Source organism: Symphalangus syndactylus, chromosome 9 (genome assembly GCF_028878055.3).
Source record: "Symphalangus syndactylus isolate Jambi chromosome 9, NHGRI_mSymSyn1-v2.1_pri, whole genome shotgun sequence".
NCBI classification, from domain to species: Eukaryota; Metazoa; Chordata; class Mammalia; order Primates; family Hylobatidae; genus Symphalangus; species Symphalangus syndactylus.
The window spans coordinates 138,868,295-138,891,290 of record NC_072431.2 but is presented as its reverse complement, the minus strand read 5'-3'; the positions used below and the strand labels follow the sequence as shown (position 1 = coordinate 138,891,290).

The following is a 22,996-nucleotide window of genomic DNA, read 5'->3' as shown; positions in this document are numbered from 1 at the left end:
GCCCTATCCCATATCCATAACTAAATCACAGAATCCGAGGGGATTTGAATTGAGTGGCTGGCGCAAGACATCCGTTTGCTTCCAGTGGCTGCTGGGAGAGAGGGAAGAGGATATCGGTAACTTTGGGGGCGCTAATGTGGCTTCTGCATCTGCCCCTTCAAAGTTTATACCCGGCGTTTAACAAATCCTTTACAGGAGTACGTACGTCTCTGACCTTTTAGGATACTGTTTTATATTAAAACATGGATAGGAGGGTAGAAAAGTAAAATTCGCCTGCAAAATGGGTTGTCATCCTTGGGCCGGCAGATCTCCAAAACCATTTTCTTCAAAGCGACAAAAGAGAAAAAAATACGTTCTAAAAGGAAATTACGAAAAGAGCCTAACTTTCCTAAACCAACATCACTCCACTCCCCTATCCTAAACTCCACCCAGGTCCGGGATGCACCCTCAACACTCCCGTAGGTTCGAGTTCTCCTGGAGCTGAGCTTCTGCGGCCAAATGTCAGGATAAAAGCGGCCTTGGGCTCGGAAAAACGCGGCCAGATCTGGACTGGAGGGAGGAAAAGAGAAGGGGAGCGGCCACCTCACTCACTTACAGGCACCCCCACCCTCACTCCCGCTGGTCCTCCCCTTCGCCCCGCGAGCACCGCCGCGTTCTGGAGCGCCGCAGTCTCCAGCCGCGGGCTGGGGTAGAGGAGAGGGCTTGGAGGAGGGGGCCGTGAGCGTCCCCGCGAGAGTGGCCTGGCTGCAGGTGGCAAGGAAGGTGAAGTGCAGGCACCCAAGGGGCGCAAAGAAGGAGGAAGGCGTGGGGCGGGGAGTGCAAGGAGACAGGGACCCCAGGGGTGGGGGTGGCGGTGGGAAAGAGGAGGGGTTGGGGGAGGGCGGCGGAGGAGGTGTTGGGTCCGGCCAGCGCACGAGGGAACTGCAGAAGAGCTGGCTCAGACCTTAATCAGAGCTCTCGCCGGCTCCTTGCAGCCGCCGCAGCGCCTCCGCGAAGGAGGACGTGCCGACCCGGCTACGCGCCCAAGGCAGCGGCCCGCGTCGGGGTTGGCTGGGCTTGAGCTGGGACAGGCCGAGCTGTGAGCGCGAAGGGAGCTGGAGAGACGGCTGCGGCACCTCCAGCCGCCCCGGAGCACACACGACCACCGGGGCTGCGGGACCAAGGGCCGCCTAGCCCGGAGGCCGCCCCTGAGCGGGCCTCGCAGCCCCGCGGTCCAGCGCTCCCTGGCCCGCTCCCGCAGCCAGCCTGCCGACTCATTCGGGAGCCCGGGGCATGAACGGCTACGGCTCCCCCTACCTGTACATGGGCGGCCCGGTGTCGCAGCCGCCGCGGGCGCCCTTGCAGCGCACGCCCAAGTGCGCGCGATGCCGCAACCACGGCGTACTGTCCTGGCTCAAGGGCCACAAGCGTTACTGCCGCTTCAAGGACTGCACCTGCGAGAAGTGCATCCTCATCATCGAGCGGCAGCGGGTCATGGCTGCGCAGGTGGCGCTGCGCCGGCAGCAGGCCAACGAGAGCCTGGAGAGCCTCATCCCCGACTCGCTGCGCGCTCTGCCAGGGCCCCCGCCGCCTGGGGACGCCGCCGCCGCCCAGGAGCCGCCGCCGGCCTCTCAGCCGTCGCAGCCGCAGCCGCCGCGCCCTGCTGCCGAGTTGGCCGGGGCCGCCGCGCTGCGTTGGAGTGCCGAGCCGCAGCTCGCCAAGCCAGGTAAGAGCGTCTGCGGTGCGGGAATTTGGCCGGGCGCGTGGGCAACTTCGGAGTGCCTGCTGCAGCTCCACTTGGGAGGCCTGGAGGCAAAGTTTTGGGAAGTGGGCTTGGCGAGGCTTTCCTTCCCACTCTCCGCCAGGCCGGGGCTTCCTCTCCCTGGAGAAGCCGGCTGAGTCTGGACCTAGCGCGAGTGGGACTCGCGCCCGCAGGGAAAGCGCTTCTGGGGAGCCAAACGACGGGACTGTGCGTCAGGATCGCCAGGTGCCTTCCCAGGTTAAAGGGTTCGGAAAGTGTCAGATTGAGCCAGGGAGATAACGGAGTTGAGATAGGACAAAATTAAAACCCAGGTGCGCACACTCACCACGGTGGGGTCGGATTTTCCTGGCTGCAGGCTTTAGAGGTCCTCGCCATTTGGGGGTTGGAATGGGTAGGTAGCTGTAGGGAAGGAGCCAAGGCCCAACACTCGGCTGACTCCGAGCTGGCTGTACTTCTCGGCAGGCCTGGCCCTGCCCAGGGCCCAGGAAAATTTGAGTGAGGACAAGTATCCAACTCTCAGAACCCTGGCCTTTCTAGCTTTGCTCCGTCGCCTCCAGACTCTTGTAACTGGTGAAATAAGTTCCATTTAGCAATGATAGTAAAAGGGTCCCGAAAGGCTCGTGAGCTGATAGCGGGACCAAGAATCTGGTGCGCCCAGAATTCACTCCTTTGCAGAACCTCCTAGATCCTTTAACACTGTTCCCCAGGCTGCCCTCAGCTGTCTTCGTGGTTTAAAGGAATAAAAAAAATCTGATCCCCCCACCACCCATCCGTTTCCATCCAGGCCTCCTGAGCTTGGCAGGCCTGAGTTGAGTCTCTTAGTCTCTCTCTTCCCAGGGAATTTCTAGCTTGCGCTTCTGCCCAGAGCAAGAGCTCTTTCGATGGCTCTTGGAATTCAGGGGACATGTGTTTGGTGTTTCTCCTTAACTGTGATAAATGTACAAAGGAACACAGCCCAGCTTCTCCCGGAAGGGGGCATGCTGGAATTAGGAGTGGGAGGGTCCAGAGCCCTCTTGTAGGTAGAACTGTGGCAAAACTGGTACCTACACGGACCTGCCAATTCCCTAAAGACAGTACCCCTAGCTCCTGGAGAAAGGCTTTCAGCAGCCCAGGACTGCTTTGTCTGGATCCTGAGGAGCTGAGGAAGTGAGGCGGACTCACCTGTTTCGTGGTGAGTCGGCGGGTGACTGGCAGGTGGAGTTTTGCTGCCCTGTCTTTCCACCATGCTTTGCAGGCCTGAAGCTCAGAGAACAGCCTGTGCGACAGTAGAGCTGGGAATTTTAAAGCCTGAAGAGAGTTTGCCGAACTTGGATTTTGTGGATATTTAATCCAAGTTAGCATATAAACATTTCTCAGGAATGCTCACCAGTTATCTCTCTTTTGTCTGTCTCATCTTTTTATATTTGTGGATTTGCCACAGACGAAGGGGAGGGAGGATAAAAAGGTTTTATTATTTTTCTCCCATAGGTTTGAACAAATAACGAGGAAGAGTTTGGTCTCAGCTCTAGAATTGGATTGTACCAATATATTTTCCTAATTTTTTTCCATTTCCAGCTTCTCTGGTTCCGTTTCCCCCAGGACTAGGGCAGAGGCCTGAGTTAATATCAGAGGTAGCATTTTGCAGTGGCCACCTGCCCAGCAGCACTCCTGTGATAGGGCATTGGGTTCTGTGGTCTTTTTCCAAGGAGATTACTTTCACATCCGGTGTTCTTCAGAGTATTCTTTGGGATAGCTAAAGTTCATGATTTCTAAAGAGTCACAAAACTAAAAACACAGCCCCAGGAGGAGGAGGAGTGAGGGCAGGCAGGAAGGTGGAGTAGGCAGAGGCAGCAGGATACATGCTTTGGGAGAATAGAAAAAGGAAACGGATCTCAACTGGACAAACCAGAGCTGTGCTGTTTTACTCCTACTTAGTACTCAGGGATAGCCTGAGCCTTCCGAATTGAAAACAAATAATAGCAAAGGAGAATAGGATTTATCACAAGGCGAGGTCAAAGTGAAGACTTTGGGGGACCAAGGCATCAGGGACCAAGGGCTCAGTTTCTAGCTGGTCACCCCCCGATACCTTGTACATTGATGTACACAACTTTTGTTTTCTTCTTTCACTTGCTTTGACCCCATAATTCCATTTTTAAAAAAAAGCAAATCACCACTCTGATGGGGAGTGGGGAGAAAGGTAGTAAAATAATAGATAATTGTTTAGGAAGACAAGCATACAAGTAGATCCATTCTACGCAGTGCTTGTAGAAATAAAGTCTACTTGGGGTTTAAGTTGAAAACTGCTCACTGAGACTGCCTGTTGCTATAAGTATTATGCCCTTTTTGCAGTTGTTCTAATAATGTATTTGTGTATAACATTCCATACGTATTTAGAAGTATATCAGAACTACTCCTGGATAAGTAGTTCACTAAGTGCAGAGCAAGCAAAAATCTATTGGAATGGTAGTTCCACATGTACATTAAGTATACAGACCATCAGAAATCTTTCAATATCTGCTGGCAACGTAGATCTATTATTTTGTGAACTTTGACTTTAAAATGTGGTTGGTCTTTTTGCAGGGCAAAGGCCTCTTTAGTACATAGCTGTGAAGAGAGATTTTTTTTTCTTGTATACAAAAGCACATGGAGTCTTTCCTCTCCAGAAATCTTTGAGAAAAGCACATGCCTTAAGGAAGAGTATGTTTGCTGTGAATTACTGGAGGAAAACCACCCAGTTGAGGGAGTGACATATTCACATCAAAACTCAGTTTTGTAACCGGAAGAAATTTTTCTCAAGTTCTGCTTTAGATTCTTTAAAGGAATGGAGTTGTTCTACCTAATGGTGTAGTATGTTGAATATCCCTTTCAATGTGTGGTGTTTTTAAGGAGAATTTTCATATTCTAGTGGTTTTTACTTCTAGTTATGAAGTATTCTTTTTTCTTTTTGAATGTAGATTTCTCCTCTTTGATTACCATCTATGATGGACCTGGAATTAATTATTAGATTTTGATTGAACCCAACATTTTGTTTTAAGCTATATATATCTATTAAAAGCTATATATATATATATAGCTTAAATTTGAATTCTAATTTAAGCTATATATGTGTGTGTATATATATGTATATATACATACACGATTTAATTCATTTATTTTTTCCTAAATTCCCTCTACGTTCTTCTCATACTCCTTCTCACCATGAAAATATAGGAGGCATGAAGATCTTCCAGCTGTTAGTGTATCTGAATCAGCAGTTTCAACCAGCCTAGCCAGCCTTTCAGGACGTGGGCTCAAGAGCTGAGGGAAGTTAAGGGTCACTGCCAAGGTGAAAAGCTAAAGTTACATTCTTGTGTTGTGGCTCCCTTCCCCACCCCCAGCTTTCCTCCAGGGGAGTGTCCTCGGACGCCTTAGACTGTGGTGTGATGAGAAGAAAGATGTGTGGCTGTAGACTCTTCCGCCATCAGAATGAATATGTCTCTATCCGCCATCAGAATGAATATGTTCACACATTCTTTTAAATGCTCTTAAGAGGAAAAAGAAATCGAAAACACGGTTAGGAATAAGAGAGCAGGATCAAATGGGAAAGTAGGATCTTCTTTCCTGTTTATTCCTTAGGGGGTGGAGGCAGAGCAAACAAGATAACTATAGGGGGAGAAGTAAGGAGATTTTGGAAAACTGCCTTTATTTTATTTTTCCTCTTGCCCTGCCCCTCCTAGCATCTTTATGCCTGCCTTTCGGCTTTTCTGCTCCAGCTTGACTGGGTCCCGCAAGGTCCACTTCCTGTTTTTTAAATTTTTTTTTCCCCAAAGAGAAGCACCTGCAAGTGTAATGGGTGTTACGGAACGCTCATCCAGGCCAGGATGAGAAACCCTCTGACTATTGGCTAGGAAGAAATGAAAAGCAGGAAATACTTAAAAACCATTTATGAAGTGTACCTGTGAATTGAAAAACAGGGTCTCATTTTAAGACGGCTTGATTTGAGGGTGAGGGGCTTGACTCAGTTGCATTTTAAAAAACAAAACCCAACCAAATAAAAGCATACAGGCACTAAGGTCTCTTCCAAACCCCACCCCAGGGCTGGCTCTTGGGGCTGGGATGCTGCCGGGACGGATCTTCCCAGCTCTTGGCCTAGCCGGTTTGCACGCAGTGCAGATGGTGTGTGTGTGTTGTGGAGGGTTGCGGCAGCTGGCCCAGGACTGGGACCCTGGCCACAGCAGGCTCAAAGTAGGGGCAAAGATGGGGGCAGTGGCTCCCTGTGGCCGCACTGGACTGCTGTCCCCTTGCACCAGAGGGTCGGAGCTGCAGCTGAGCCCAGCTCCTCGCCGCCTGCTGCGGACAGGTCTTTTCCTTGGTCACTGTCAGGAAGCAGCTCACTGGGCAGCTCAGGAACCGCCCAGAGACAGCCACATCCCTTGCCTCTCCCTTGTCCAGCTCTTGGGCCACCGCTCCCTCTCTGCCCTTCCTGAGCTTCACTACCCTCTGCTTCCCAAGGCAGGAGTCCCGAGGTAAGTTGCCAGCTTTTGCAAAAATCATGCAAACAAAAAATAGGATGCCAGTATTGCATGGGACATACTTTTACTAGAAAGCCTTCATTGTTTATTTGATGGTCCCACTTAACTGGACATCCTGTTATTTTATCTGGCAACCATAGGCCTAGGCCTTCCTCACCCAGCCCCAGTACCCACGCAGGGCGCCCCTTGGCGGTGGGGTCGCCTGTGCTCATCTCCTAGTTCTTTCTCTGCAGAGCCCGAGCTGCCTGGGACTGGCGTCAGGGAGGTGCTAGGGTCAATCCTGTGGATCTGGGACCGTTTGGCAGGAAAAACGAGAGTGTGTTCCACGTCTAGGAACCAGAGTTCTACTGCCATCTGGGAAAGAACCTCTTCCCACCTCCAAATCACTCCTTGGTGTTATAAATCTGGAGGACAGCCATGCTCTCCACTTACACAACCAACTTCTTTTTCCTTGATGGATGAACTCCCGGGTTTAAAAGATTACAGTAATCACAGGAGGACAGTGTAAATCGAATCTGATAGCAATAACTTTCGGAGAAGGTCAGGCTCAAGTGAAATGTTACCAAGCAACAGGCATTTTGTTTGCAAAATACAATCAAAGAGCATTGATGAGAAATTCTTTGCTGCAGCCAGTCAGCACTTTCTGCTAACAGCTTTACAGAGAGAAAAGGAATAAATCTTCATAAATCAAAGTCCCTGGAGGACTCAGAGCCCCTTTCTGGAAGTGTTGCACTTCTTCCTGACAGGAAGGAGGACTAAGCCCAGTAAAAAGCCATATGCCTGCCTGCCTACCTCTTCTTGCTTTCTCTTCCTTTCTTCCTCACCTCTTGCTTTTTTTCTTTCTTCTCCCTTTAAACCTGTTGCAGCCCCTTAGCCATTAGCTGCTCAGGTCCTTGGACCCCCTTGTCTAGTCCTGTGTGGCTCTGATGGCTTGTGCATGGGTGCTCATGGCAGAGGTGGAGGATGCAGTGGTAGGACAGCTGGTCCTCACAGGTCCACCGCCTTGTGATTGTGTCAGTTACATCCCACATCGCCTTAGTGAGTCATCCCCTTGCCCGAGCAATGCATGCTACTGTTCTCAGAAGGGAAACTAAAATAACTAGGTGTGGGGTGTTTTTTTTTTTTTTTTGCATTTTATTGTATAAACAGCTATAAAAGTCACAATCAAGTTCCAAATAACAATAATAATTAAGAAAAACTTTTGACTTAGCACATCAATTCTTTACAAAATCTCCAATCTCTTGATTACAACAACTAGGCAGACATAAATTCTACAGAGCTGGGATTAGTGTTCCACGTTTTTCCCACTGATTATTACTTTGTTTAGTTCAGTATATATCTCTAGCACCCATCGTCTTTATATGTAAGCATTTAAAACAATATTTTCTCTTGTGAAGACACCATGGTCTGCCCAGCTGCTATCCTTGGAATTATTTGCTGTATTTCACTGTAAAATATAACCAACTGCAGCTTACTTGGAATTTTGCAAAAGATTAGTTAGTAAACTGTAAACCTCTCAGTGGTCAAGAGGCAATGCTTTGATCATCTCTGTATAATCTTACCCAGCACAGTACATGAGAGCATAGTAAGGCACTTAGGGGCATTTGTTAAATAGATGGATGAGTAGACAGCTGCATTTTGGAAGGTACCAAATAAACATGTAGATTTGTAGGTAATTTCCGCTCTGCGTCTTGGAAGGTATTCCCTTCTGAGTCAAGAAAGAGATCAAAACTAAATTTTTACAAAATATATGACGTCCACAGTTGCAAACCATACTTCCTTCAGCCCAGTCCTGTCTATAGCAATATTCCCCCAAAATATAGTGTCAAGAACCACTCTAATTCCTTCATACATTATTAATTCAGTGTTGTTAATGATTTTTTAAAAAGTAAAGCATGGCTAGTTTTTTTTTTTTTTTTTTTTTTTTTAACTTTTCACAACCCTTACCAACCCGGCAATCCACCCCAGGAAGAAAAGGAAAGTTTTTAGACTGAGATCATTCCCTGGTGTTCTTTAGATTTTCAACTATTCTTTTTTTTTTTTATGATCATCACTTCTAGTGTGAGATAAAGGTATGAGCAAATGTGAAGCATTTGTCTACGGTTAGAATTCTGATTAGGCAATGGTCTCCTGTAAAAGTCCCATCCTACCTGGGCTCTCCCTCCCTTGCCATTGCTATAAGATTTGTGTGCTTTGAAAACTACCCATCAAGGACCTGTTATTTACAGGTGTGTTCCCCACAGCTCAAGTGAACAGATGAGGATATGACAATCTATGTTTCAAAATGTGTGACATGATTTCAAAAGGGATGGGGGAGTCCAGTGACTTTTGAGCTAGGAAATTTTCCTCTCTTTGCCAATTTTTCTGTGTTTTCGTTCTGTATGTAAGAACTATTTTGTTTTTGTAGATATAATTGGATAGAATGGATACAACCTATGACATCTAAGTCAGAAAGATTTTTCACTTTATTTATTTATTTAGACAGAGTCTCATTCTGTCACCACGGCTGGAGTGCAGTGGCGAGATCTCAGCTCACGGCAAGCTCTGCCTCCCGGGTTCACGCCATTCTCCTGCCTCAGCCTCCTGAGTAGCTGGGACTACAGGCGCCCACCACCATGCTCGGCTATTTTTTTTTTTTGTATTTTTAGTAGAGATGAGGTTTCACCACATTAGCCAGATGGTCTCGATCTCCTGACTTCGTGATCCACCCGCCTTGGCCTCCCAAAGTGCTGGGATTACAGGCGTGAGCCACTGTGCCCAGCCAGATTTTTTCACTTTGATGCATCTTGAGCAGAATGTTTGTTTCTCATATGTGGTAGACTTTCTCAAAGTATTTGAAATGATACATATTTTTTTTTTACTAAATTGCATTTTTATATGAAAAACTCCCCCAAAGAAAGTTACATTTTCAAACTGTAATTTTAGATTGAAAGCACTTTTATGAGTGTTTCTCTCTTTAAAGTCTTGTAGCAAAAAAAAAAAAAAAAACATGTAGTCATCTTATGGCATATATATTTTGAAGTCGGTAGCATTGTTATCTGTAGAAAAACTTTTCTTTTTAATTGAATATCTACTTCTTTTAAAAACCTCTTTACCCTAGTGCAGAGTTTATTTCAGGGATAGCTATAAGTGTTTCTACCCCATGAAATATGAAATGAAAGAGAGAATATTAAGATTTTAGAAATATGTACGTGTTTAGCAATAGAAACAGCATATTGCATCACTTTCAGTAATATTTGTAATATTCAATAAAATTGATTTCTTCCTTGTTTAATAGTTTTGACTTTCTATACCCATCTACCAGGGTAAAAATATTATCAGTTGAAATACACTCTTAATGTTCTAGGAATTAGGGTTTCAGTTTCAAGAAGAAAGAAGGTAAAATGTTTCAGGAGTATTTCCTATTTTATTTTGTTAGTTGGCAGTTTCACATTTCTACGTCTACGAAGGCCTTTATGTTTTAAACCAACTAGAATGATTTGTAGAGTTTATTTAAGAAAAAATCTGGAGATGTATAGAAGTACCTGTTATTAAATTGCACTTTATCACTGGGCTCAAAACTCACCCTCTATAATTACTTGTGAAAGTCTGTATTTATAACACAATAATTTACAATATATTTAGTTTAGGTGCAATAATACAACCAGTGCTAGACACCATAGTGCCACAAAATTGCAGGAACTGTATATTCTGCCCTTCAGAAATTATTGTTTGGTGAGGAGTTATTCTTGGTGCAAAGTTAGAGGCTAGTCTTCCTTTGCCTAGTTTTGAAACTCCAGCAGCCTTACGTGTTGATGGGGATTTGGCTCACCCAGCACTCCTTAGCAGGGCCTTGTGTGCGGCTCAGGTGCGTAAGCCTCACAGGTGTGCTCTGCTTGTTCTTTCATCATCTGTCTTTCCTTTGAACACAGTATAAGCAGTGCTGAGCTCAGCTGGTTGGTTGGTTTACGCTGAATTTGTAGATTTGATTCCTGTGGCATCCTGTTAGCTTTTCTCATGTTTTGGCTATAGCCAGACAGCACAGAAACCTGCGGAGAGAGTGTGGAGGATTCAGTGTAATCTATTACCGCTCCTTGACAAGTAACCAGAAGTGCATGATGCACTAGCATGTCCCTGTAGCAGGGGCAAAGGGTAACACAACAAAATGAGAAAGTGACTTTCACAGTCTGAGAGTTCACAGTTGCTGAACAAGCTGGCAGTGACATAAGATTCCACTACCGTCTGTTCTGCAGAACTTAGGAAAATAGATACAAGAGTGGAATTTTGTATTGTCAGACTTGTAATCCTGGTATCAAGTATTCAGTTGATTGGGACAGTATATCTGTTGCTACCTTGAAAAAAAAAAAGCCTCCATTTTTGTAATGGTAGAGTCATTAGGTTAGTGAGAACCTCATTCCCTAATTCCCTTCAGTTAGCCTTCTGCTGTTTGATCCACTTTTTTTCTGGAGCCTGAAGTGTACTGTGGAAGAGTCAATTTGGTTGACAGACCTGAGGAAACACTTCCTAATATGTTTTCAGTGTTTGAAACTTATCCAAAGTGGGGGCAGGGGATGTACCTTTTAAAACACAAAGCTATTTGGTTCACATATTTCTTTTAAAAATAGTTGAGCTGGCTGGGCGTGGTGGCTTACTCCTGTAATCCCAGCACTTTGGGAGGCTCAGGCAGGTGGTTCATGAGGTCAGGAGTTCGAGACCAGCCTGGCCAACATAGTGAAACCCTGTCTCTACTAAAAATACAAAAATTAGCCGGATGTGGTGGCACACACCTGTAGTCCCAGCTATTCGGGAGGCTGACATGGGAGAATCACTTGAACCCAGGAGGCAGAGGTTCCAGTGAGCCGAGACCATGCCACTGCACTCCAGCCTGGGTGACAGAGTGAGACTCTGTCTCAAAAAAAAAAAAAAAAAAAGTTGAGCTTTGAGCTTTCCAGCTGTGCCTATGTACCCTTTATTCCTAAGAAGGACTAGTTGTTTCTCTTGCTTAAAAAATCTCCTCATTCTCTATATTACTATGACACTGTGTGGCGTACTTTTTTCTTTTTTTATTGTGGTAAAGTATATATAACATAAAGTTTGCAATTTTAACCATTTTTAGGGGTACAATTCAGTGGCATTAAGTTTATTCAAAATGTTGTGCAACCATCACCACCATCCATCCTCAGAACCTTTTCATCATTGCAGACGGAAACTCCATAGCCATGAAACAATAACTCCACTTTCCCTTTTCCTCCCAGCCCCTGGCAACCACCACACTACTTTCTCTCTGAATTTCCCTATTCTTGGAATCGAATATAAGTAGAGTCATACAGTATTTGTCCTTTTGTGTCTGGCTTATTTCACTTAGCCTAATGTTCTCAAGGTTCATCCATGTTATAGCATGTATCAGAATTCCATTCCTTTTTGAGGCTGAATAATATCCCACTGTGTGTGTGTGTGTGTGTATGTGTGTGTACACCACGTTTTATACATTCGTGCATTGATGGACATTTGGGTTGTTTTCACCTTTCCGCTATTGTGAATGCTGCTGCTATGAACATTGGTATACAATGTGGGTCACATTTGAGGCTTAGCAAATGCTGCCAGGCCCTGTTTGCTTTTTCTCCTGCATGTGTGTCTTATTTCCCCAGCTAGAAGATAAGGGCCATAAGTTAGGTGTGGGTCTTACACTTCTTGGTGTTTTTCATCCTTTATTCTGTTTCTCCCAGTATCTTGCAGAAATATAAATACTTGGTGCTGATAATAATAATTAGGCTAAAATTAAAAAATAAGGAAACTGTTTAGAAGTACATAGTATTTTAAAGAAGTACTTTATGTCCATATTTACATGGGGAGAGTATTTGACTTGTTTTTCCAATTTCTAAAAGTGATGGTATATTAATATACCATCACTTTTCAAGTGTTTAATAATTTTCAAATGTTTAATAATAGAGTAACAGCCAAGTAGTGTGTATGGGTCATGAGTCAGGAACATTTAAATAGATCCAGCTGATTATAAAGTAAATCTATAGAAGCCTTTTTGTTGCTGTTTTTCTCTTTTGAATCAATGACATGAGTTCAAATACCACATTAACTCAAGAGGTAAAAGCTGTGTCCCCCATTATAAGCAGTTGTAGGAGAGAATATGTCAAATTTATCTTACAGAAATAGAGTCATTCTACAGTATAGTCTTTCTATAGAGTCATTAGAGAAAGTGAAGATGGCTTCATATGTCTGTGACACAAATGAACCTCTCATTGGAAACCTTCTATTTTGTATTAAAAAAGAAGCAGTTTAATTGAAATGCAAATTTGGGATAAGTATGAATTTGTATCAGATTTATGTTGACACTTGCACTGAGGTAATTTAAGAGTGTTTTAAAGTGTATTTAGTTATGTTTGCCACATATTTATTGCTTTGTTAAAGGCCAAAGTTTTGGTTTTTGGTTACGTCTGAGATACATCCTGTATTAGAAGAATGTTTCTACGTAGGCCTTTAAGGCTTTTAAAATAAATAACAAGTGTAGGAGAAGATGGTTTCTAGAAGGTGCTTTGATGAAATTTCACAAAGTTTTGTTTTTTGGTTACACTTAAGGTACATCCTGTATTAGAAGAATGTTCATAAGTAGGCCTTTAAGGCTTTTAAAATAACAAGTGTAGGAGAAGATTGTTTCTAGAAGGTGCTTTGATGAAATTTCACCTGCTGGCTATCTACATGATCAGGTGTGCCCACAGAGAAGGCAACAATGAAGCTATTCAGGCAGGGCAGCAGGAAACACAGGCAAAACAATTGTTTACAACTCAACAACTGGGTCCTTACGAATTTTCATCTTTCGATCAGTTACCTTGGCTTTGAGTAGCCACAGCCAGTGCGTGTTTCAAAAAAGGATAAAACTCTATTTGCAAATAGCTTGCTACTAAAAAATATGTTTCTTTATTATAAAGGCCTGTTAGAATTTACTACGGCAAAGCAAACCATTCTGACTTACTCTTTTCTGGGTGCGGAGCCCTGCAATATTACCAGCTGTTAAGTAAAAATGTTCTTAAGTCAAGATGTTAAATTTGCAACTGGTTTATTTATAGCAAGTCTCTGCTTTATTTGGGAAGCTTTTTTCCGTCCTTTTCATATAATATAAAAAGGTATCTTCATATTTCACTGGCTTTAAAAAAAGGTATCTTCAAGTCCTTTCCATGAACTTTACCAGCAAAATAGTTCATGCACAGGTACCTGTTCCGTGCCACCCATGGAGGTGGAGTGTGATGCGTTGTTTCATTGATGGATAATACTCCCATGCAATTTCACACCCTTTCTAGCCACTTCCTTTTTTCCTCTCCAGCAACTTATCCTGCCATCCAGAATTCATAGCTGGTTTTGTTTGCTTTCTAGTCCAAGTTATTGGCAACCAAGTTTGCCAATCCCTCAAGTGGCTTCTTATGAAAGATTTCAATGGATAGAGGTATCTTTCACTTCAGCAATTGAATTAGCTAGCTATGGTACATGGTAACCTGATGCAACATACTGATTGGTTCGTAAGACATATTTAACACAAAATCAGCCTATGGGAAAATAGATTTAAGATATTAAAATTCCCTATGGGTATCTGGATGGTACTGTCCCTAGATTACAGCTGGGGACCTTATTTGCAGAAGAGGAGCTGGAAGACAAGCTGAGCTAATTTTCCTGTTTCTCCCTGAGCTTTGCTGTTCCAGGAGTCCCCCCACCCCTCCTCCCAAAGAGGCTCTCTATTGAGATTGTTACTGCTATGAAAGCCATATCTTCGATGGTTATAGGTTCATGTAGCCATTCTATGTTGAAGGCAAGCTTCCTTGCACAAAGCATTCCAGGAAGCCACTCTGATTTCTAGATCTTTATTTACAGGGTTTTTGTTTCATTTGTCAGTGATATAGTTCGATTTTTTTTAAAAAAGGCTTGTAGTATATTATGACCCATTGAAATGCCTTTGCTCTTCCAAAAAGCACGTGTACAGGTCTCTTCTGAGCACATCTGTTCTTCTTTATGCACACCAGGAAAAGATTAACTCAGCTGTTCTGTTTTTCAGATTTGACTGAAGAACGACTTGGAGATGGCAACTCGGCAGACAACACAGAGGTCTTCAGTGACAAAGACACTGACCAGAGGAGTTCACCAGATGTGGCAAAGAGTAAGGGCTGCTTCACCCCTGAGAGCCCTGAGATAGTGTCTGTGGATGAAGAGGGGTACGCTGTCCAGAAAAACAGAGGCAACCCCGAGAGCTGCCCTGACAGCCCCAAGTATCACGCGGAGCAGAATCACCTCCTGATTGAGGGCCCCTCGGGGACTGTTTCTCTGCCCTTCAGCTTGAAAGCCAACAGACCGCCGCTTGAAGTGTTAAAAAAGATATTCCCCAACCAGAAGCCAACGGTGCTTGAGCTCATCCTCAAGGGCTGTGGCGGGGACCTGGTGAGCGCTGTGGAAGTCCTTCTGTCCAGCCGATCCTCAGTCACTGGAGCAGAGCGAACTTCCGCAGAACCTGAGAGTCTAGTGTTGCCCTCCAACGGGCACATCTTTGAACACACCTTGAGCTCCTACCCCATCTCGTCTTCCAAATGGTCTGTGGGATCAGCCTTTCGAGTCCCAGACACGTTGAGGTTTTCTGCCGACTCTAGTAATGTTGTCCCCAATCCCTTGGCTGTGCCTCTGCAGCACCCTTTCCCCCAGCCACCTCGGTACCCGCTGATGCTGAGGAATACTTTGGCGAGAAACCAGTCGAGCCCCTTTTTGCCCAATGATGTCACCCTGTGGAACACCATGACGCTGCAGCAGCAGTATCAGCTGAGGTCCCAGTATGTCAGTCCTTTCTCCAGTAACTCTACCAGCATCTTCAGAAGCTCGCCCATCCTTCCTGCCCGCGCCACAGAAGACCCTCGGATTTCCATCCCTGATGATGGGTGTCCAGTTGTGTCAAAGCAGTCCATTTACACCGAGGATGACTATGACGAGAGGTCTGACTCCTCAGACTCTAGAATACTCAACACATCATCTTAAAGTGGTGCTGGATGGGTGGTGGCCAGGTGACATTCTCTGTGCATTTTGACCCTGAGGCATTGAGGAGAGGCCACATCTTGTGTATGCCCTTTCCTTCTGTTTGACAAAGTGACTGTGTTTGATTCTATACATTAGCAATAAAAACATAACTTATTTAACTTCTTGCACTTCACTGGAAAATGCCAAATAGCTCTGCTCTGTGGCTTTAGTGCTGAATGTTTATTGTAAAAGAGAGTCTGTTGTTAAGAATAGTCTTGGGAAGGCTGGGTCCATGGAAGATTTATTTGGGGATGTAAAGCTGAAGGTCAGCCTTGCACCTAAACCCAACCTGGAATGTTAAATGAAATAATATACTTGAATGCGATTTTGTAAAAGTGGATTCCTCAGGATATGTGAAACCTAAAGGAAGTGGTTCTGTTGCAAATGGACTATAAACAGGGACATTATATTCTTATGCTAAAAATCCTTGCATTTTAAAGAGAGATGCACTTAAGAATAGAGTGAACTGCTCATTTGCTTATTTAAGCTTGGACAGTTTTCAGAGACAAACCCCATTAAGAATTACTCTTTTCACATGGCTGAATCGAAACACGTGTAATGTCAATGTAAAACCAATCACAGCTGTGAACTGCATGAAATGTATTGTGAAACCAACACAAGATTAAGCTTTGTCAGGTTAATGTAGCATGCTAAGGACTCTAGAAAAAAAAATAAACTAAGGAGACGAGCTTGGTTTATGTCATTTCTACTTGTGGAAAGAGGATCTCTAAAAATAGAAACTTGATGTAAAAATGACTTACTAGTGCATGGGTCAGGAATCAAATTATCAGTTAAATGAGACATTCCTGAGAAATATGAATGGCAAAATTTTAGGGTTGCATTCAGAAAGACAGATAATTTGTTCAAGAATGGAGTTAATTCTCTCCATCATTCATTTATTCAACAGATACTTATTCAGTGCCTACCATGTGTAAGAGAATGTGCTTTCCATGTATTGTCCAAGTTACCTACCCATGAGTCCAAGATAAGCAGGTATTTTAGTGGAGACTCCCATTGAAAACAAAGTAAAAATGAAAAACTCCCAACAATGTATAGTTGAGTGTGGAAAGCAAGGGAAGTGCTTAGCCCAGTACCTGACATAGGAAGTATGCAGTCCATGAAAACTACTGCTTCTATTAAATTCAGTAGCCTTGTGTTCAGAATATAGACATGCATTCCTTCATTCTTACTTGGAGACCGTGCCATTCTGGTTTGAGGCAAAACATTGAAAACCAGGGCTTTTTTCTTTCGTTTTAAAAACATTCTTGAGGTGCTGTGTATGACAAACTTCTTGCTCAGATTATTTTTTAGAGAGAAGTTTCAAACAGTAATATTCAGTGGTGCTCACACCAACCACTTCTCTGACTTACTGTTTCCATTTTTCAAAGTGCTTGAAAGGTCAGATGACTGCTTAGGTCAGACAATAAACTTACGAATGTGGAAGGGAAAGTAAATAAGCAAATAAATAAAAGCCTCTACATGACAAGGATACAGAGAGAGCTCCCGGTGCAGGAATAAGTCTTAAAGGGTTCTTTGGTCCTCGGAGGGAGAAGGGCAAGTTCTCTCAGCCTGAGATGCTCCCCACCCTTGAATGGGTTCCCATGGGAAGGGAGATATTTAAAAGAGCCTTCTCAGTTTTAATTCCACCGGGCACTTTTGACATGAAAAACCTTTGAGGAGAAAAAATTCCCTCTATTAGTTGGACTAGTATGTATTTAATTGACATAGTTACATACCAGAGTGTTTAAAAGTAAATACGGGCCAGGCGTGGTGGCTCATGCTTATAATCCCGGCACTTTGGGAGGCCGAGGCAGGCAGATCGCTTGAGCTCATGGGTTTGAGACCAGCCTGGGCAACATGGCAAAACCCTGTCTCTACAAAAAATACAAAAATTAGCCAGGTGTGGTGGCTTGTACCTGTAGCCCCAGCTACTTGGGAGGCTGAGGTGGGAGGATAGCTTGAGCTGGGGAAGCAGAAGTTGCAGTGAGCAGAGATTGTACCACTGTACACTAGCCTGGGCCATAGAGCCAGACCTTGTCTCAAAAAAAAAAAAAAAAAAAAAAAAGTAAGTATGGTTTCTTGTTAGGGTTATATTTAAACATTAATGTTTATATAAGGAAGAAAGGGAGTGGAAGGGAGAGCAGTTTGCCCCCTGATTCTGAAGACATGTCCAGGACATTTTATGTGGCAATGAAGTGCTGATGTCTGGACCTATCTAGGACAAATGTATTTCAAAGGCATCTTCATTGCAAAAGTTCACCGACATTTAACAAGCGATAATGATAATGTACCACAGCACCTAAGCCAAGATGCTACAAAGCCTGTCCTCAGATAGTACTTCTTCAAGTTGAACCACCCAAATTGAACAAAACCTCACTGATACAGCATCCTTACAGCTTGATTTTGCCTATAAATCATTATCATTAGCCTCTTTATGATGGCCAGCAAAATGGAATTATCTGTAAAGCAGTTTATTTGTGGGCTAGCGCAGGTATGTTTGATCCTCAATATAATCTGAAAAAAGAGGCTTGATGTGTTGACTCATGCCTGGAATCCCAGCACTTTGGGAGGCCGAGGTAGGTGGATTACCTGAGGTCAGGAGTTTGAGACCAGCCTGGCCAACATGGTGAAACCCCGTCTCTACTAAAAATACAAAAATTAGCCAAGTGTGGTGGAGGGTGCCTGTAGTCCCAGCTACTCAGGAGACTGAGGCAGGAGAATCGCTTGAATCCAGGAGGTGGAGGTTGCAGTGAGCCAAGGTCGCGCCACTGCACTCCAGTCTGGGCGACAGAGTGAGACTTCGTCTGAAAAAAAAAAAAAAAATTCTGAAGAAAGAAATGTTTGCTTCAGTGGGGTAAGTGTGGTCAGGGGTCAGAAATGAGAAATTGGGTGTTAAGATCCTATGTCCTCCCAGCATTCAGTTTTACTCCTTCTGAGTCCCGATTTCTGACCTCTGGTTAAAGAGGCAAACCTCTTGGATTCTAACTCAGCTCTCAGAGACCATCCTGCTGCAGCATGTAGAATTCAAGGGAAATGAATACTCATCTGCCCACAGGTACTCAGTTATTCTTTCACATGAAACTGAACATCTGGATGAAAAGTAAAAAACAATCAACTTCTGTTTTAATTCCCTCTGTCACACAGGCAACACATCTGGGGGCCAGGCTAGGCTGTACACTTCAGTTTTCATCAACTGATGTTTGACTTCTGTGTCAATCCAGTCTTAGAGAAAGTTAATCCACATTAAACCACAATGCCTCTCCTCCCTTCTGGTGGATCTGCCCACTCCTAGTGTTGGTGTAAATGCTTTGTTTGTCTAAGATGCTGTGAGTGTGGGTGGGTTTGTTATGTTCTAGAGCATTCATGTCGAAGTGTGGTCCATGTACCCAGATGCTTAATTTCTAGTGTAGATTCCTGGGCCTGACTTGTTGAGTCAGACTCCCTGGTAGCCTAAGCAGTACTCTCCAGGTAATTTGTACACTCACTAAGATGTGAGAATCACCTCCCTCTTCATCACATCCTTGGGTTTTCTTTTTAGATCTATGCCATGTAAAAGGGCCAAAGGCTATAAACTTTTATGCTGGGATAGTAAGTCCTTTCTCCCCCATTCCCACCTACTTTTCTAGGGCAAGGGTAAACATCAACATGTAAACAGTCTTAGTATATACCCTAGATCTAGTTCAAACAGTGTTGGCATCAATGTCAATTATTAGGTTGAGTATACATTTGGGATCAGACTTGCTTGTTTCCGGAAATTTGCTTGGTGAAGGACCTGATAAGTGCTTAAATGTGCTATTCTTTCCCCCAAGGGGAGGGCCAGAATTTTTGGCACTGCTGATCAGTCCGGCTGTCCCATGATTTTCAGTTTACTAGTGACATCTGGGAATAGGTTTTGCCCTTGAGATGTGAGCTTTAAGAAATAGCAACATTCTTGATGATGGGGGTGGGAGGAAGTAGTTTTATAGATGAATTGAGAAGCAAGACATTTGTTAGGTACGTGGATATGGTTGAAATTAATGGTAGGGCAACCTGGGGAGGCAACAGGCAACAGAGAAAAGGGGCTGTTAACTTGGTCAACAGGCTCATAAGAGCCTAAGAACATTTCAAATGTATAAAAAAGAAACAGGACTAGAGAAGGAGGTGTGAGGTGTAGCAGTCCTGTGTTACCAGACTTGCTCTTTAGGGACTCAACTCCCGAGGTCCCTAGCTTGCCCTAAGGATAGAGGGGGTGGGAGGTGGTGGCAGAAGGAGCACTTTGGGAACATTTGTTGTGTGCCCAGAAAACAGGCTTTGACTGCATTTGAACTGACATATTTGAAAAATGAACTTTATTTCGCCGCATACTGTTTCAGTGATTCATTCTTTATATGTGCATTTACTCAGCAGAAGTGAGTCGAAAATAAGATGGATGCTAAATTTGTATGTTAATTTTAATATTGAAGCTATCCCATATTTGAAGAATAAGATCAGTGCTTCAATTTCATTTCTTATGTGGTACTGAACGTTGTCATTACCGGAAAAAAATCATTTCTGAATGCATCCTCCCCAAATTCTAATCTCAGAGGGCAGAGGAGGCTCAGGAGAGGCAATCTTGCCTTTTGTTGATGGTCTATTCTGGATATGCTTCAATGTTCCCTCAGTATCATTTACTATTTCAGTGTGAAGGGTAAATAGGAAAGGTAGTGGTTTTCCCTTAAATTACAGTGGAGTTTATTTACTAATTAGATTCTGAGAGCTTGCTGAGATTGTTAGGTTATGTCAGGAGTTTCATGTATCCCATGGGCAAAGCCACTGGACTTAACCAAAAGTAAACTCAGCAGTTGTTGAGAAAAAGTATCCCTTCAGATCACTTGAGTCACTGCTTGTTGGTTTTAGACCATGACCTCACCCTGCCATTGTGATTTAAATGAAAGATTCCTAAGATCTGTGGAAGTATCTCTGTCTCCTAGCCAAATATGGCAGAACCAGATGTGTGATGGTTTCTATAGAGGGAGGGTGGGTGAGTTAAACGTTGGACCTTTCTCAGCCCCAGGGGCTGCTATGACAATACCAGTGGGCTCCGTCCTCACTAGCAGCCTGCTGGCTGTCCATTGCAGCCCCTGGCTTTCCTTGTTGCTTCTGCCTTCAGGGATCACTGGGTGAAATAGGCTGCTGTGGAGGCTGTCCATTTTGTGTATTGCACCAATGGGTCCAGCCAAGGTGCAAGTGGGGCCTCAGATCCAGAGTGGGTGCCCTTTTCAAATCTGTCAGACCAGAAAAGGTGCTGTTTTAGGAAAAGCCTTTTTCTACTTTGCTCAAAGGTACACCAAAATCTAGCACAGATCCTAGAGAAAGACAGAGAAAGAAAAAAGAGTGAGTTGCTAGAGAACAGCTTGAGCATTGAAAGGAATAGCTGTGGAAGCCATGGAAAAAAAAATGTCGGCAATCTATCTCCTTTGGCCTGTCCCCTTTGAGAAAATAGGAAGTAGTTTCAATTTTCAAAAAAATCTCACTCTATGGACTTGAGATTAGAAATGGAGGGAGATGTTGGAAAGGGAGCTGGAAGAACTAGCCTTTATTGAGTATCTACTACCTGCATCTGTTAGGTCAGCCCACCATTCTGACCTCAGTATATCTCTAAGGATTGTCCCTGATCTAAAACCAGCTGAGGCCACCAGCAAGGTGGGCATATATCATTTGCGGCTGCCTGAGTAGACAACAGCATACGTAAAACAACACAAATGAATGAATGAAAATGCCCACAGCAAACACTAATTTATGCAGTTTTCTTTTCTTTTCTTTTCTTTTTTTTTTTTTTTGAGATGGAGTCTCACTCTGTTGCCAGGCTGGAGTGCAGTAGCGTGATGTCGGCTCACTGCAACCTCCGCCTCCCGGGTTCAAGCAATTCTCCTGCCTCAGCCTCCCGAGTAGCTGGGACTGCAGGTGTGCACCACCACACCCAGCTAATTTTTGTATTTTTAGTAGAGACGGGGTTTCACCATATTGGCCAGGATGGTCTTGATCTCCTGACCTCGTGATCCACCCACCTCGGCCTCCCAAAGTGTTGGGATTACAGGTATGAGCCACTGCGCCCAGCCGATTTATGCAGTTTTCTATCTTCAAGACAGCCGTGTGAGCCAGCCTGTCTGCATATCTCTTAATACAGTAATATTTGAGATTTACTGCAGATCCTGAATCTTCAAGAAACATTATGTCTAATGCAGCTTAGTATTAAAGATATCTTATTGTATCCAGAGTTTTGAGAATTGGAATAATGCTTTGTTTACCACTGTTTATACCCTTAGAGAAAATGTTTTTAATCCAACACTAATTTAGTCAAATTAGTAATTCAAAGCACCTGCTAGGTATTATTTTGAAACATTATCTGAATCCAATCCCAATGCAAATTAATTTATTAAAAAACACTTCTAGCTGGGCGCAGTGGCTCACACCTGTAATCCTAGCATTTTGGGAGGCCGAGGCAGGCGGATCACAAGGTCAGGAGTTTGAGACCAGCCTGGTCAACATGGTGAAACCCCGTCTCTACTAAAAATACAAAAATTAGCCAGGCGTGGTGGCAGGTGCCTGTAATCCCGGCTACTTGGGAGGCTGAGGCAGGATAATTGCTTGAATCCGGGAGGCGGAGGTTACGGTCAGCCGAGATCATGCCACTGCACTCCAGCCTGGGCAACAAGAGTGAAACTCCATCTCAAAAACAAAACAAAACAAAAAAACAAAAACAAAAAAACGGATTCTACCCATAATCCCACATTTTCCAAAAGAGGTTTGGAGTTAAGTGAAGACAGGAGCAAGCATTTAAAAAGCACTTATTCCAGCTGAGTGTGGTGGCTTTCATAGCTGTAATCCCAGCACTTTGGGAGGCCAAGGTGGGAGGATCACTTGAGCCCAGGAGTTTGAGACCAGCCTAGGCAACATGGTGAGACCTCAGCTCTACAAAAAATTTTTAAAAGCTGTGGTGGTACACACCTGTAGCCTTAGCTGCTCGGGAGGCTGAGACAGGAGGATCTGTTGTGCGCAGGAGTTGGAGGTTGCAGTAAGCTATGATTGTGCCATTGCATTCCAGCCCAGGCTGCAGTCTCTTAATAATTTAAGAAGCACTTATTCTGTGCTAGCCATTGTTAACATCTATTAACTCATTTAATCCTCTCAACAACCACATGAAGTCAGTAGATTACCATTCCCATTTCGTAGATGAGGAAGCAAAGAAGTAACTTTCTCTAAGTCAACTACATGGAAGGGGTGGATGTGGGCTTTGGTCTCAGGACTTTGGATCGAGTTTATGCGCTCGGAGTTCACAGGGCTTTTTGGAGCTCCTGGACCTTTGCCCAGCCACCTGGCTTTCTCCTGGGCCCGAAGACACCTCCATCAGAGGTAGAAGCTGCGGCCGTGGCTGTCGAGGGCAACCCCCGGGAGTCTGAGAGGACGCGGCGTGAAACCCGCAGGTGAGAGCGACCAGCACCTTCTCTTTCCCTGATCCGCCTGCGTGAATGTTCTTCCTGGCTCTGCTGCCCCCTGGAGGCTAGTGGAGGTAAATGCGTGAAGTCAGCATTTTCCCTCCACCTGTTGTTAGTCCTCCTCATTCATCTCTTGGCTAAGCCAGAAAGATGTGAGGGTATTTCAAAGACATCTTTACTATATTTTATTTCACTCAAATTCAAGGATCCCTCTCCCAGGACAGCTGTGACTACAGACCATGGCATTCACGTCCTCCCACTCCACGGCGCAG

At 44.4% G+C, this 22,996-nt stretch overlaps 1 protein-coding gene across 1 annotated transcript; it reads left to right on the top strand.

The window, feature by feature from the left end:
• The first annotated feature begins 923 nt into the window (after positions 1–923).
• DMRT3 (doublesex and mab-3 related transcription factor 3) lies at positions 924–15,959 on the top strand. Its single transcript, XM_055294371.1, has 2 exons — positions 924–1,705; positions 14,267–15,959. Exons 1-2 carry the CDS (start codon positions 1,273–1,275, stop codon positions 15,229–15,231), a joined length of 1,398 nt encoding a protein of 465 aa, XP_055150346.1. The 5' UTR covers positions 924–1,272; the 3' UTR covers positions 15,232–15,959.
• Positions 15,960–22,996: the final 7,037 nt, after the last annotated feature.